The sequence below is a fragment of the Wasmannia auropunctata genome, unplaced genomic scaffold, assembly GCF_000956235.1.
Source record: "Wasmannia auropunctata unplaced genomic scaffold, wasmannia.A_1.0 LD334174.1, whole genome shotgun sequence".
Taxonomy (NCBI): domain Eukaryota; kingdom Metazoa; phylum Arthropoda; class Insecta; order Hymenoptera; family Formicidae; genus Wasmannia; species Wasmannia auropunctata.
In genome coordinates this window covers 110,793-128,290 of record NW_012028716.1, presented here as the reverse complement: position 1 = coordinate 128,290, position 17,498 = coordinate 110,793, and the positions used below count along the sequence as shown (strand labels likewise).

The 17,498-nt window shown below is 37.2% G+C and overlaps 2 protein-coding genes across 4 annotated transcripts in view; one reads left to right on the top strand and one right to left on the bottom strand.

Annotated features, from left to right (window-relative positions):
• LOC105459623 (RING-box protein 2) overlaps positions 1-17,498 on the bottom strand; it is a 47,397-nt gene that overhangs the window by 16,223 nt on the left and 13,676 nt on the right. The window lies entirely within an intron of this gene.
• Positions 1-17,498, top strand: part of LOC105459622 (facilitated trehalose transporter Tret1-like) — a 32,005-nt gene that overhangs the window by 3,597 nt on the left and 10,910 nt on the right. The window contains exons 1-2 of one of the 3 annotated variants that reach the window (XM_011705794.1): positions 3,373-3,521; positions 16,453-16,902. In XM_011705794.1, the coding sequence (XP_011704096.1) occupies positions 3,450-3,521; positions 16,453-16,902 (522 nt within the window). In that variant the 5' untranslated portion in view covers positions 3,373-3,449. Of the gene's footprint in view, positions 1-3,372; positions 3,522-8,922; positions 9,004-16,452; positions 16,903-17,498 lie in introns of those variants that run through there. The other 2 variants (XM_011705795.1, XM_011705796.1) reach the window with 2 other exon arrangements.

Sequence of the window (17,498 nt, the reverse complement as noted above, 5' to 3'; positions counted from 1 at the left end):
AAAAAAAAGTCTTTTCCATTTATTAGTTTTTTTTTTCATAGAAAATGAGGGAACTAAATTTTTTACTGTTTACCCAAGTATTACTTGGCTTCAAATTAGAAGAACAAGTGCCATGCTTAATAGTACTTGTTCTTCTAATATGAGGGACTAAATACAAATAAAGGGTAAATACCAAGGATTGAAATTATATGGAGGAATGTATTTATTTTGAAGTCAAACGGTTTCAAACGCTGAAGGAAATATGTATGTTATACACAAGGGATAACGTGAATAGTGCGGCTTTCAGATCAATATCTACTAATGTATAATACATTAGATAGAAACGGAATAAATGTAAAAGATAAGTGTCAACTTGTCTCGCAAATTATCATGTGAGAATGTATAACGACTGGTATAATGATACGCAAAAAGATTTTATTTATATAGTTGGAAAACACGTATGTACATTATTACGTTACAAACGTCACTATAAAATTGTTTACTATATGAGTCTTTTATCATAACACAAGACATATTTCTCATATTTTCTGATAATAAAGCAGCAATAATAATTTCCGGAAAGCAACACTTTTTATCCCGTTTCTTTTTTAGCTTGCTTTTTTTCCAAAACTTCGGCAAAAAAAATATGTCCTTATCGTTCTACGTTGATAGATAAAATACTGCTCATAGTTTTGCCAAGCAAATGTTTAAAATTCTTAATTACATTAATATTTTTATTTTTAATACCAAATTCAAACATCTTCTTAATCTTTAAATTTCTTTCTTCACATATAAAAATCTTATTCGAAGAAGATTTTTGTATGTGAAGAAGAAGACATATAAAAATATTTTATAATGCCTCGAATTCACGAGACAAATGTGAGAGTGTGTAAAACTCTGAACGTAACATTATGAAACGTATTTCATAATGCAGTTAATATAAACACAGATGTTCTTTCACAAGGTGATGAAGAACATTCATTTTTCGAAAATGTGTCCCATTTAGTTATTATTGAAATCAAACATATTGATAACGATAAATCGGGAACTCTGGAACATGGAAAATTTATCAGTGGATGATTCAAAATCCATGTTTTGTAATATTTATTTTCAATTCCGATGGCAATATAAAAAAGATACTAACTTTCGTACATGATCGACGATATCTTACATGAAATTGATTAATTTTCCCTCCCCCAACATATTTGATAAGATAAAAAAGGACCTCTTCATTCGAACGAAACCCTTTTCGCATTTTACGACAATCATGTATAAAATCGAGTGGCATTTTATTTGGCACCAGTATAGACTGCCAAGTTAAGACGATGCCAAGTTAATCAAGTATATTCGAAAAAAGTAATAAATAAAGAGGTTTATTGAAGATAAAAACAAGGAAAAATAAAGAAAAAAGAAAATAAAGTAATCTAAAGATTACGAACAATAACGAGAATTCCTTCGAAAATCGAAAGCCGGACGGTCCAAAACAAGCCGGTCCAGAGAACACGTTAAAAGATCTATTGCATCTCTTTCAATGCACTTTTACAATTTATACGTATTGTTCTCCAGAAAAGTTGTCCATCGTTCACTATGGAAACGCAACAGACCTTTCGATCGTCGACGAGCACACCGCGCGAACGAAAAAGAAATGTAAAAAAAAGAAAGACAGAAACTTTCGGGCGCTGATTTTATAATATCTAACCGGTCAGAATTGTTAGGATGATCAAATCTGATGCAACGCGGCGCCTAACCGCTCGGGACGAGGACCGCGTCGTATTTCACGTTTCGCGCTAGCTATGGGTAACACCGAGGCCTCGCCAAGATCTAATAAATTCGCGCACGACGCGACGTGGCGCAGCCGCGCCGCGACGCGCGCCGCGTAAGCGCGCGAAAACGCGGTTCCCCCATACGGACGCGCAGAAGAGGCGTGGTTTATGTTCGCAGCGGTGTGTATAAGAGACAAACCTCCCGAACCGATTAGCAAAGTTCCCCAAAACACACGTAACACAAGACTTTTCCATGCCAACCGAGCCGTAGCGATCGGACAATCGAGAAAATCGACACGAAGCGCGAACAACGACAACAAAGCGGCACGTTCTGAAGTCACCAAGACACACCGGTTACGGAGAAAGACGGAAAGAAAAAAAAACCAGAAAGGACAAATCGAGATCTTTGAACTCCCGATCTCGAACGACACAAATCGTCAGGAACCGTTGTCTAAATACAGGGAGAGCCTCAAGTTGTCGAAAGCGCAACCGACGCGGACGTGTCAAAAGGAGAATCCTGTGGTCTCGCGAGAGAAAGAGAGAGGGAAAGAAGGAATTCGATTTCTTGCGAAAAGGAATTTCCTCACGTGGTGGAACCCCCTTTCCCCGGTAGCTTTCCGAACAAATTCGTAGACAGGAGCAACAGGAGCGCGAGCCGATAACTATACTATATTCGCGACGCGGAGCCGGCGTAGTGGTGCGGTGGAGGTGGTGAATCACGGTGACGGGGAGCGAGCCCGCGAGAAACGGTCTCATTTAGGCGCCGATCGTTCCCTGCGTCTGACGTCTCTCGAGGGTGCGTAACATCACGCAACAACGACCGCACACCCGGCTCTTGCCCGAGGACGCACCAGCGCAACAACGCTCGCACATACGCACGCACGTCGCACGCATTCACCCATCCGTCAACCGAGCCAACCAATCAACCAACCAACTACCTAGCCGATCGACCAACCGACCGACCGACCACCCACGCACGCACGCGGAGTGCCCGCGACCGCATAGACGCGATACGATATCGAACGGCGATCGATCGAAGGCGCGCGGGGAGAAAGCGCGTCTCAATCAGTCGCAGCTACCGTCGGCGAACGGCGACGACATTCTGTCATACGGCGCCCAGGATCTCCTGCCCGCTGTCACAACAGATCCACGTGTGATCAGCTGCGACGTACGCGCGCGCAAACAGTACGAGAGCACGGACACCCACGCGCGCACGCACGCAGGGCACGTACGCACGTAACACACATACGAGCGCACCTGCGTGCGTAGACACCCACGCACGCGTCCGCCCGATCGAGGCGCACTGCACGCGCCGGTCGCGCATCGACGAGAGAGAGAGAGAGAGAGAGAGAGGAGTCGCGCGCGCGACCTAGCCGACGGCCACCGCCGTCTCATCGGCGTCGCTCGCGAGGGGCACCAGAGAGGCAGCCCCGACCAGAAGCAGTCGGAAGTAATACTACTTGGCAAGATAAGCGGCCGATAACCCACGGCCACGATCAACTCAAGGCTCGCGTCAATACCAAAGCCGCCGACGACGACGACGACGACAACGACGGAGTACCGACAACAATCCACCCAGCAGCTGATCGTATAAGACACACGGGCCCGCGGGTGATACTCGAGAGAGTGTGAAAAGCCACACACAGCCGACGCTCGTCAATCTCTCCCCTTCCCCCCTACCGACGACAGTACCCACGCGACGACAGGATGCCCGGCTTCCAAAGGAGGCAGATGATGCAGCCATGGCCCCTATGCCTGCCGCCCTTCGCGAAAACGAAGGTAAGACCCCGCGCGGTAACGGCGCCGCCCGAGTTCATCTATAGGTTTCTCTTCGCGGCGAGCCGCGTACGTCCGGTTTCCACGACAGGAGCCGGCCGTCGCGCGCCGCGCCGTCCTTCTCTCCGGCGCACCCGATGACGGTCACCCTCGGTTCGCTCATTCACTCACTCACTCACTCACTCGCTCCTTCTCTCTCATTCTTTTTCCCGTTCTCCGTCGCCTCCTGCGCCTACCTCTTCCCCACCCTTAAGTCAGTGGAAACTTCCATTGCACCAGCAGGCGTCTGCCGCCTCTACAACGCGTTTTTTTCTCAGCTTTCCGGCCGCGACTCTCTTTTCCCTCCCCGCCGACCTGTCATTCTTTCCTCTTCTCCGCAACACCATCCCTCTCTCTTTCTCTTTCTTTTGCTCCCCTTTCTCTTTCCCATTTTTTTAAACTTCAGTTAGATTTTCGTATTCTCTTTACCGTCAATCGCCTAAGTCGCGGTTGACAAAACTTGGGCCACGTGAACAGTGATGTTTTTTTTTTTCAGTTTAAGGAATGTAGGAATAATTCGTAAAAAAAAGAGCGAAACATTACGACGTAGTTTCATGCATTAATCAATCATTTCTATCTCGTATAGTACAACAATTCTTTATTCACACTTTCCGTAAAGAGAAAGAAAATTTTACCGCCTCGTATCACGGCGCAAAAAAAGTCGCGGTATCGAACTTTTACCGTGATAAAATTTATTACACTTATATTTCGATGCATTTCGCACATTCTCGATCTTGCTGATCTCTCCCCTTGCATTGTTCTTATCGTCTCGTGCTTGCAATTCCCGACTACGGCATCTCGAAGAAATCTATATTTAAACAAGCGGGAATCGCATGTTGGCTCGGAAAGTCACGGCCTATAACGATCCTCTCGATCACGAAATCGCGTTACGTTACATTACGTGCTTTCGCAATGAAAGAACCGCTGAGATTTTAGGTATCATTCGAAACGATCTTAAAACAAGAGTACGGGCTCTTCTGAAAGAAAGGCACCTTGTATATCGAACTGTTTCGGAAGTGGGAAAACCGATCAAATTTTGCTTGCATATACATCCGATTTTCGATGCTGCTGAATAACGAAGGAGCGAACGCGAATTCATCCTCGTGGCGCCTCGCGGGATCTTTGGCTCGCCGAAACCATACCGGTTTCGGTCCCCGCGGAGAAAGGCTTCGCGCACGGGGCAGCCGCTCGCGCGAAGAAACTCCGTCGTGGTTTCGGCCCGCGACCTGATGGGCCATTCCCGAATCCACGATTATTTCGTGGCCCGCGACGGTTTTCACTGGTCGCCGGACAACCGACGTTCGTATGCAGCTCGTGCACCTCGCGGAAATATCGATCGCCGTGCGCGCGCATCCGGCGCGTAAGGTTGGACGGAACCATAATAAATTGTTCACTCGGAAGAAACAGCGCGAAGTCGCGCCGTATTTCGGCCGAGATCGCGAGAAAACGCGATGAATTATTAGTGATCATACAAAAAAAAAAAAAGAAAGAAACCAGTCGAGCCATGAAATTAAAATAAATAATTACGGGGTTACACGTGTGTGGCTGGCCGGCGCGCGTTATCGATACTGCGCCGTTGGAATGATGGAATCGAGAAAAAATTATCGGCGCCGGCCGATTATCGCCGTGCACCTTCTCGCGATATTTGCACAGAGAGTGGTGCGTGCACTCCGCGGGGAGTTACGTAACGGAACGAGGAAATTTCCGAAAGTATCGAGTCGCACGAGCACTTGATTTTTATCGGAGATAAGAGAAATGAAAAAATTGGGAAAGCGCTGCTTCTTGATTCTCTTCTAGACGTGGAAGAAGCGGCAGTGCAGGAGAAGCCTGTTTTTTAACGACCTTTTTTTTGAGAAATTAAATTGGGAATATGTTATCTCACCACATTCGGATGAGCGGACATCCTGCAGCACATGAGCGGTTTAAAAATAGATGCGATACGTTCTTTTCGCGTCGTCACACTTCATCAAGGAAGATACGCGAGCTTGCCAAAATTAAATTTCGGCTGACATTTCGAAGGAAATTTTAATCTCAATGAAATAATTAAGTTAGATCAAATCTGATCAAATCTATTTATCAGTCCTGGGCTTTGCGTATATAAAATTATCTATGGGCTATATTTGAATAAATAAATTTAATCTTATACAATTAGCATGATTGCGTGTGTTCAAATGGATATATGCATTCGTTGAATTTTATATCAAATAATCTCTTTGTATTTCAATCGGCAAACGATTTCTTAACTAACTTCCTTAGAAGAGAACAAATTAATAAATAAATTATAGCCACCTAATTAAAATTTTGTTATAATAATAATAATAATTGTAATAGTAACTGTTTTTGAAGACTTCATCGTTTTATATTATATGAAGTAAATTAGAATAATTGTTTTATGTATATATATATGTATTACACATAAATTTACATTATATATTATATATAATTTAATTTTCATATAATTTACTTTTTTAATTATATATATGTATATATATGATTTGCTTTTACGTTATTTTTATAATTGAAATTTGAAATGATAAAATTTGAAACATTGTTTCGTATTTCGTGCTGTAAATAATAATTGCCCAGATCTGTTCTTGTTGTAGCAGCACCAACATTGATATTCCGCAGAACAATCATCATTCATCAGAAAGATCTCGTACTCTCTGTTGGGAATTGAATAATCTATCGCTGTGTTCATAGATCACCTTCTGGATGGCTCAGTGCTTATCTACTTCAAGATCAGGATATCGAACGAAAAATATCGATTCCTGACTTATCGGAAGAAACGCTACTCATAGCGCATTTGTATCGGAAAAGAAGTATCGATAGTAAGCATTAGAAACAAACAAGTTAAGAAATTTTGCAAAAGCCACATTCTTGAAGTTATCCATTTCTTACATAATCCTTTTTACATTTGTAACTAAATTTCTTGCGTTTTATTTAATAACAACTGAAAACGATTGAAATACAGTATTTAATATTTATAAATTATCAAGAAATTTTATTTACTTATTCATAAATTTTTCCAGAAACTAAAAGATATGAGTTTATAAACTAGCAAATATTAAAAGTTACTATTCATATCTTATTTTTTTATTTCAATTAATTGAGATAAAGATCAATGTAATAATATTTGATAAAATTAAAAATATTATATTTTCTTGAAAAAAAAAAAAAAATATTAAATATGAAAATATCGATACTCTTTCCGAGTCTCTTTCATTTTTTTTCATTTCATACACATTTGTAATGTTGATAGAAAGCATCAATAAACCATTTGACGATGAAAATCCGACTTTATCATTAACTCTCGAAACTGCTCGGATCCCGTTCCCGCGTTTCACGTAGCGCGATGTGCGAGTCGACAGACTGAACCGGCTACAAAGCGTTATCGTTTTTCAAACATGTTGTATCTAATTCCCGCATATACTATACTATCGACCGATACTCCGGCTCAAGGTAGGCAAGAATTAAGATAGCGTTAAAGCGCAGGCAAATTATTTGAGTTCGCTTCGCGATCTATACCATAACTACGCGTCAATACACGTCTGAAATATCAAGGACGACCGGAAAACCTGCTGATATCCTGTCGTGGATAATAAAAAATGTATATGAATATAGACGAGGTGTCGCATACATTCATCTACTTCAAAAATAGAAAAAGAAATTATTTAAGCCGAGTGTCAACGAAGGTACAATGCACTTTTTACAGGCCAAGTCAAGATCGAAGGATCGAGTGAAGGCAAGACATGCATATAATATTTTGGAGAACAAAATCTTATCGAGATTTCTTTGAGATTTTTATCGCTTAAAATAATCCACAATTCAAAACAAAACGGATAACACGTTCAACGAATTTTTTTCAATAGAAATTCAAATCACAATTCATTGCAATTACGTTTATTTTATATTCATCCGTAGATATTTAAATAATTGCATCAGGTTTCTTTTTTGGCAAATTAATTTTATTTCGAATTAACGTGCATTCTTTTTCATCTGAATAAGTAAAATAAAATGAGTAAGAAAAAAATGCAATAATTATTTTATGTACGAGATGATAAATCTTTATGATAAATCGATCTCATGATAAATCTTTGTTCATATATGAATTCAAAACAATAAAATTGTGCGATAAGACTCCATATGCAATTACATAGTGCTTAATGAGATTGCAAAACTCGAAAGTAACAATCTATAAACAGTCGATAAAATTCGGTGGATGTGTTACCGACTCGGCAATAAGCATATTCGATACAACTGTATCTGCTCTTCCTTGTCGATTTATCGGTATGAATCGAGCGCGTTGAGCGTACTACTCGAACGCAAGACGGGTTGCTGCTCCGCGCGCAAAAGGAGCTAACGCTGATACATCAACTAGTAGTAAAAGAATACTACGAATATATTAATGAAATACTGCTCGATAAAATCGGAGCAAAAAGTCGTATTTCCAAGACAAAATTGGCACGATTCAAAACAATTATAAATTGCATAAATTGAAATTAGCACTTAAACAACGTGCGATTGTAATCTTCTGTAATGATAGAAATAGCGATAATTTTAATATCATTGATAAACAATAATATGATGATCCATTTAACAGCCAAAAAGATTTAGACACCGATTTTGGAATTTCCAAAGGAATAATACAATAAATCTGCTGAATATTTCGGAGTATTCAGAAGGTTAAGCGAGTTTCGCTTATTTGCAGACTAAAACATATACAAATAATGCGTAACGAAAAGTCAATAACACAGCAGAGTCACAAGCTAATCATGTGTTTGGAATCAAGAGAGAAAGAGAGAGAAATAATTTCCTGAAACGATACCTCATGTTGTCAAATCCATCAACCTGCATTCTACATGTTTTCATATCGCGATGTATTATAGAGAACATTGCATGTAAAACGACCCGATATCATTGTGTTCTATAAATATTTAGACTAGAATCTAAAAGCGCATTATACCTGCAGTTGTTTTGGCATCCGAGACACGCCATGCAACATCGACGGTCATATTCATTTAGATAAAATTTTTCATGCAACATTTTGTTCTCTTTTTCTATCCCCTGAATGCTTGAAAAGATACGCGTTTGGATCACCTCACATACGGGGCATTATCAACACGGATGAATTGCACTACGATTTCACGTGCGCCGCAACTCTACGTGCACTTCTAAATATTCCCAGAGAGGAAGTAATAATAGGATTTGCACGTCTCCCGATAACATGCCGTAAATCGCGAGCGAATGACTACTGTGAGATATCGCGAGATGCACTATCGTCACTATCACTAATTCTTCTCACCCCCGCCATACCGCCTTGCGCGAAATAATATATTTCGACCAGGACGACATGAGAAATGCAGTCGACTTATTTTCACGTTAATTGTCTCACGGACGCAGCGCTAAAATGCATCAGCAACAACCATCGCAAGCGCCCACGCCGCCGGTACGTTCACCATTGCACTCTAAAATGTTCAGAAACAATTTTTTCAAACGCACAAAAAAATGACGAAATAATTTCGTTCTCATTGCGAAAGGGTAAGGGAAGCTATCACTTGCAGTTGCGTCGCGCGAACGAAGAGAATGTACGACAGAAAGAAAAATAGACATTCGATAGATATGTACTATTTGACGGAAGAAATATCTTAAAACCCGTTTAATGTGAGATCGATGCAGTCAATTCGTTTAATGTTATTTCAGTCCAAGTATTAATGTCAATTGGAACGCGTTTCGAATTAGAATTCCGATATAAGTAAAAGATCTCGCCCGCGCGACGCGTTGAAAATTCGATTTCTTCATTGCTCGTTGCATTCGTTCTTCTTCTACTTTCCTCAACGAGCTATTTCAGTAGAACAATGCCGAATCGAAACACTTTTATTTGTCAGTGTCGCGAGTTTTATAAAATATCTCAATCTGAATTAAAAATATAAATTTAAAATATTTCAATCTAGATTTTAAGTCATTTGAAAAAACATCCTAAGATTTTTAATTAGTACATTTGTGCATAGGATTTAGTGTAAATTTCTGTTATAAAACAAACGTGTAATTCTTGCATTTGTCGCGTAATTTTTTTATATAACTTTTCAACAGTGCACACAATGTGATTTCGTTAGGATTTCGCTCCCACGCTTCTATTCACGCGGCACGTGGTCGCACCGCGGCTGTCATGCGCGTGTCAAAGGATTAAAGACAGAGTCACGATTTCCGGAAAACGATCATAAACTTAAAGACACATATGACACGTTGTGCGACGTATTCAATTGAAAATTTCACGTCATTATCATCGCTGCTATCTGGCTTTACTTATTACCTACAATGAATTTAAAGATACTGTTTACGTCAATGTACTCAGTCGATTTAACACATATCTATATTAAAATTATTAGCTTTCAAAAATTTTATTTACATATATAATGAGAATTCATGATAAAATAATTTATTTATTTTTATAATCATTATTATGTAATTATTTCGAAAAATGTTGCACCACACAAATGTTATTATCATAATTATTATGTTATTGTTATAATTATATATTATAGTTCTAATGTTATTAGTTTCGAAGTGATGTCGAAAGCATCACACCGACATTGGTCGCGCAAAGAGAAATGTACATCACAAACATGTTCTTACTCCACAAACAAAATGACGATGCAGCCACCACTCGGAGCAAAACGTACATACCACTTTGGCACATGTCCATAAGATACAGAAATAGCATCGTTTATACGAATGCCTCCACATTGGGAAGCACTAAAATATTTCGCGTAGGCCGTGCGGCTGATTTAGAAAGAAATGAGCGATCTCATTCCAAGAGCTATATAGTCTTGCGTAACGTAGTTGAAGACTCGCATTCAAGGTTATCCGGAAAATTTCCGCCGTTTTCGCCCAGAAATCATTAACTCAAGCGAATTTACAAAAGATTCAAACAATCCAACATCCAAAAGATGTCTCGAGAAAGTTTAAGTCTCAAAGACGGAATTGTCCTTTAGACCCTTTTACAACGTCCTGATTTGAGTTGCCCGAATGATCAACTGCACCAAGTGGCATTTAATGTTCAATATTAATAAAACAAATCATTTTCATATGCAATTTCTGATTATACTGCATTAATTTAATTTAAAATCTTTAATTGTCGATCACGTGTGGAGCTTGAATGAAAACTGATTGTGATAAATGCATGTAGAAGATAAAGAACAAGAATTGCTCGTGGAGCATCTTATAGTCACAAGAATTTCAAAAATTCACAAAGATTATATGGCCAACGAATTTCGGTGAGCAATTAAAACTCTTTTGCCAAGGAGAAATTGGTTAACCGAAGACTCCGCAGACTAGGCAATATGTATTATCGAACGCTCCGTATAATCGATCAAAGAAAAATTAAGTTATACATATCGCTGCTATTCTCGATGTTTTAAATCAAACTGAGTAGCCAGTGATTGATTTCTATAATTCAGTTAATGTTCAATTATATATATATATATATATATATATATATAAGTATACAAACACGGTGCACGGTTACGACGTAACAATATGATATTCCATGTTGCGAAATGTTCCCTCGAGTAAGACTGATTAAGGTTTGATCGCGTGACGAAAATTACATGGTAGAGTTACATAGCATAATTTGTAAGAATCGATCGAGCACGCGTTATACAAAAAAAAAAACGTAAATATTATCTAATTTTTTCTGCCCATAAAAATGTTGACATATTGTGTTTGATGTAAACATCATTATTTCTCTTATCTTATATCTTTTATTTTTGTATCCTCTATATATCCTCTATCTTTCAAAGAGTTACCGATAAGAATAATTGAGATAAAATAATCGATGTAAAATCTACACTTAATTAATCTACATTCAATGTTATAAGAATGCGTGTTATAATCTTCGTTTTATTTCCCAAGAGTACGATAGGAAACCCAAATAAAATGACGCTGAGTGATATGAAAGTATCAACAAATCATAGTCCTTGTTTGTCTACTCTCTTCCAGAAAAGAAATGGGTATTATCGACTTGTAAAAAAAATAAAATCGCGATAGCATTATTATATGTCTTTCGTAAAATTTATTATGTCTGCAAACATATAAATGAATAAAATGCATAGGGGCATTTAAACATTTATAAATTAATTATTAAACGTTAAACATTTTAGTAGAGGAATTTTATTCAGGTACAATTAAATTAGGAAAAATCAAAAAGGTTAAGAATTGGCTGCTTATGTACATATCGCGGACAATTTAATTGATAATGTTAAATAATTTCGTGATAACGATTCAATTTTAACTCACAATCAGACAAAGGAGAAATTTGTTTCTTTTTTTAATAATCCAAGTTGTTTAAGTAAAACGCAAATTTCTGAAAAGCATTACATTTTTCAAGAAATATCAATCGGATTAAAACAATACGTTTAGTGAAATCATCATTGCGTGAAGAAATCTCAACTAATATTTGACACGGAAGCGATTCACGGAGGGAATTATCCCTTGGTCAACAGACGTCAAAGTCGAGTAATCGTGCCGCAGTTGATTTAATCGATCGACCATATCGCGACGGAAATTACACGCGAATGCGTGGGACAATGAAACACATACCTAAGGTCACGTATATATTATTACTGCCCTTAGTGAACTACTTTCGTCTTTGAAAGACAGATCGAATGTTGTTAATTATGTATACTAAGTTTCTAATGTCGTATCTCTATATCTTACTTACTGTTAACAAGATTCCTTGTAATTTTTCCCTAGGTAATAAAACGTAACAATTAGATTAATCTTTTACTTAATCAAAATAAGTTGACAACAAATTTTTCTTTTAAGAAGTCTATCGTCATATTAAGTATTCATTGGTTTCTTTAAATTGGAAACGGGTATATCGCTACAAAATAAATTTTGATTTCAGTCCCTTTGAGATTTAATTTCATTGACAATAAGTTTACTTAAGGATACAAGTTTTATTGATTTAAAATCGTATTTCTCATCAAAATTTTTTTATGTTCGATTCTACAACTTGTATGAATAACTTTCCAATATATACATTGATATCTATTATGTCACACTATAAAATATGTAAAAAAGTCATTAATTGTTCGTTTATAACTCGTTATATTCTTCATTAATAATGCGTTATATTTCTTAAATTCATTATTTAAAAATGTCTACGTTAATTCTGTGTGTACTGGTTACTTTTGTTAGATAACAATTTTATTATTTATGATTGCGTTTGATTGCCATCTAACATTCGTAGATTTAATATAGATTTAATAATACTCAGTTATCTAATATTTTTCTTAGTAGATTGAAATCATTCAAACAATTCATTATAATATTAATAATACTCGAAAACATGGGAACTCCGAATAAGAGTACAACGTCTTATTGTTAGTATATTTATTTCTATAATAACCAAAGTCCTATAACGCATGAACGATCGTGACTAATTGAATTAGAGAACCGTAATTCCGCGCTGAAGGTCAGGAGCACTTCATTAAATTAGATAACGTAATAGCCAGATTGCGTAATTCAGTTTTCAGATTTATGAGTTGACTTGAAAAGAAATCATCCTACAGTTCGTTAGAAGAATAATATACATAATTATTGATTTTTTATATTTGACAGTCACCACTGTATTTAAGCTAATTTCCAGATAAAAATTTTAACGCTGAAAGTATATCTTTCTAAAAAATAAAATGTAGAATCTCTATTTAATTAACCTTCTATTCATTTGTTATAAATACGCGTCCAATATTCAGCCTTTTTCTCTAATTTAATTTATATTTTAGCAAGATTCCTCTGTGCTAAAATGTTTATTGTTTAGTTTATAAAAGTTTTTGAAATATCGCTTTGTATCGGGGACACTGTGCACTCATCGCGAGATCATATTGATCTTTCGAATAATATTCTGAAAAATGCGGTATCGCATACTATTGATAATACATAATTACAGGCGACATATGATCCGCGCGAATTTTTCATGAATTGATAAGTATACGTACTTACTAGAACATTTTTGTGTACAATCGCACACAAAACTGAACTTCAAAGAGCAAACGGACATTACGTCAAACGGTTTTCCTCCGAGACGTCAGAGTTCATATCCTATATGTATGTAAACTTTCCCTCGCATGTAAGAGGCACGTGATGACCGCGGATAAACAGATGATTTTTCGACACACAATAGCTAAATGGCAATGTGATGAGAAGTCATATCATGTAAAACATTGATTACTCTTTGTACGGGCGTAGATATATCACGCACCCATACAAAGAAATAATGTATGCTTCACGCTGAATTGGACAAGAGCTCGCGTCTAGGACAACTTTTACATTCGTCCGATTGTCGTACGATGCATATGTTTCGCTTTAATTAATGTTCAACCTTCGTGACGGACGCCGTAAAATTTAATAAACTCCTTCTTTTTAATAGAAGGGGTACAGAAATCGACATTTCGAGTGTCTACTTAATGATTTTATCGCACTGATTTATTCTCAGTGTTATACCGCTAATAGAACACGCTAAACGAGATCTTATTAGAAGTCACAACGAAATTTCAGTGAAAAACGACAAGACCGGCGATTATAATCATTTGTAAGTTAACGTACTTCTCTATTCGATACTACGACGAATACTATTATAAATGTAAAAGTAAAAAAAAGAGAGAGACGGAGGAGAGAGAGAGAAAGAGAGAGACAGAGAGAGAAAAAGAGAAAAAAAGTGCAAAAAATATTAAACAAAAATCATTTAATTTTATAATCGAGTATTTATATTTTTAAAATACAAAATTCGATGCTAAAGTAAAAAATATTAGTGACATAATTTTGCACGTAATTCTTGAATCTAAAAAATTTTAACATCTATCTTCTCAAAATTGCTAAAATGCTAGATTTTTTACTTACAATTAGTGCAGCAATATAATTACACTGTAAAACATAGAAAATAGATAATAATAATTAAGAATAGAAGAATAATTAAAATTCATAAGTCTGTGCTATTTTTTCCTATTGTTCTGCGGGAAAAATTGCACAAAGATAGCAATTTATAATAATTCTTTGACCGTTCGCCTTTCTCTTTAAATATTCATAAAAAATCCGCAAAAATTATAAATCAGCAAATATTTATTAGATATCTTTAGGTATGTCTCAATGAATTAAACTGCCCCCGCAAATATGACTTGGCTATCGATGAATCAATATTAAAAGTTTCAAACTTCGTAGTCGTCATAGTTACTTCGCCATCATTCATCTTTATCTGGAATAAAGGCGACTTTCGTATTAGAAAAATAAAAATTCGAGTCGTACTATATCATGTTATTGAAACATGTTATTGAAAAGGAACAAATATATAAAGCGAAAGATAAATAAGATCATAAGTAGAAAACTAACGTCAAAACTATTTAAATTAAGATATCTCCGTAAGAGCATACATTCATCACTTACGGGGTCGTCGGCATCTCGGCTGGACTATTTACTACGGCAAGGTTGTTCTCGAATGTGATAATTATGAGATTTCGACTTTAAGATCGAATTGGACAACCCTCTTATCACGCTTTGCGTCAATACGAGTAGAGAAACATTCGCGAAGACGGCGTACTCTTGTCGATAGTTTATGGAGTTCAAGACGGGTTATCATCAGTCAGGGGTAAAAAAGTCATCTAATCTCCGACCAAGCATCATCATCGCTTGGTTCTCTGCCACTGGCTTTTCGTCATTGGTTCATTCGATAATCACATTCTTCCTTCTTCTCTTGCTCTCTCTCTCTCTCTCTCTCTCTCTCTCTCTCTCTCTGTCTCTTTCTGCCATTGCAGACGTTACTTGCCCTCTATTTTTTTCTTACCGTGTGTGATTCGGCTCCCTCTCTCTACTAGCATATTTTCACCGCGATTCCTGATAAAGTGATTCTTGAAAACAGTATAAATAGTCCAACTTTGATGTTTCATACCTTCGAGTGAACAGTTAAGCGATTAAACGGACGTTCGTTCTTCGGCGATCGGTAATGCGGCTTTGTTCATTTTATACTTTGCTCTTTCCTTTTCTTACAGTTCTTATATCTTTGTATCATTTTGCATCCGGTGATCCTCTTAATGTGCAGTTTTCATACGTGGATATGTTTTATCGTATTTTACGCGGATTTCGCATCTGTTATTATCCTCTCGCAAAAATAATCGATGATTTTAGAAAAATTTCCAAGTGATTTCTATTAAAGACAAGTCATATGTGACGTGAAAGATAAAATGTGTTAGGAACACTAAAGTATCTTTGCAATTTTTTTATTACATTCTTATTGCAAAAAATTATTCGAAAAGTAGAAGAAAAAAAATAAATTAAAAAATAAAATCTTTCGATTACTTCATTGTAATATTAGGAAATAAATTTCAAGAAAACTTCACATTAAATGAGCGATTTTCCTAATTGTCGTATTATTTTTAAAATTTTGTGCAGCATTTGGTCCGAATTTATGTTTATTATAATCTGTCTACTACGCGTGGAACTTTATCGCAAAGAGGAACAGTCGAAATCCGGTAATGTCCGGTTTGACTGCTCTCTTGCAGTTATCTCCGGTTTCAACTCGTCCGTTCTTGCAAAAGACTTTCAAAGTCTTTTTTATTAAAATTAAAAAAAAAATTAGCGAGGAAGAGGCTTACGTTCTTCGTCTGATCGCGACCAATGACGATTCTATTTTCTCACATTAAACATATGAAAAAATGATAGCACATTTCGTGGATTTCCTATTTAAAGTCCAATTGTCGTCTCATTCATATTTTCTTCAAACAAAAATTCTGTTCGTGCATATCAATATTTTCTTCCGAAATGATTTTTTTAATGTCCATCTCGTTGTGATTTTGAAAAGTGCAGAATTTCGATGTATCGTTAAAATGTTAATTCTATATTTCAGGAGCGCAGCGTTTTGCCCAAATATCCGAGGGTGTCCCCGGTCATCAGATCTTCGGCGTCCAGTTCTGGGTCCACCCTAGACTGTTCGTCGAACGCCACCCTCGTGACGAACACAAGTCCCTTCAACAGCCAGACCGCCCTCATCACCGAGAAGAGATACTTCTCCGGCGACGCCGGCAAGGGATCCAATCACTACTATGCCGAGAACTTGAGGAACAATCATCAGAAGGCCTTAACCAGGTCGCGGATCTACGATCCGCTCAACAAAGACCAAGAGGTCGATTACAAGCAGCTAGATCCACTGCTGTCGAGCGACGAAAGTACCAGCATCAACATCCTCATGGATTCTCAAGAGATGAAATTGCCGAAGGACACGCAGGAGCCCATCCGACTGCCGTCCTCGGAGTTCCAGAAGGAGCCCAAGCAATCCTGGGTACGATTTGCCGCACAGGTAAGTTTCCATAATCATGTATATTCCACGGATTTATATGGAATTCCCTTCAAAACTAGATTCTTCGAGCAATTTAAAATCGATTATATTTTAAAATGAATCGAGATGCAAAATTTTTCCCTTTATTGACAAATTCATAAAAATAAAATTAAGACGAATTACGGCTAATCAGATCAATGATGATAATAACACAGCTTATGTGAACTCTTTTGAAATGTGAAATTCAATCGACAAGGCAGAATGTTATCAATACAATCAGCAAAAATTAATGAAAAAATTACGGATCACAAATTTCATTTTGAAAATGATTATTGATGATTATCTCATAAGCAATACTTGCAAATAATACATAATGAAATTTCGCACGTATTCCTCGCACATAATATCAACGTTACCTATTATGTGCAAACGAGTGTATTTCTACTCATTTCACAAATCGTCCCTAGTGTGGTTAAGATGCGGTTAGAATACAATACATCCAATTATCGTGAACTATTCACGTTTACTGACTGAAAATCATTCTTCCTTCTTTATCGATGGGAGTTGAGTTACGCTCTTGAGAATAAACTACTGGATTTAAGAAGGCGCGCGGCCTT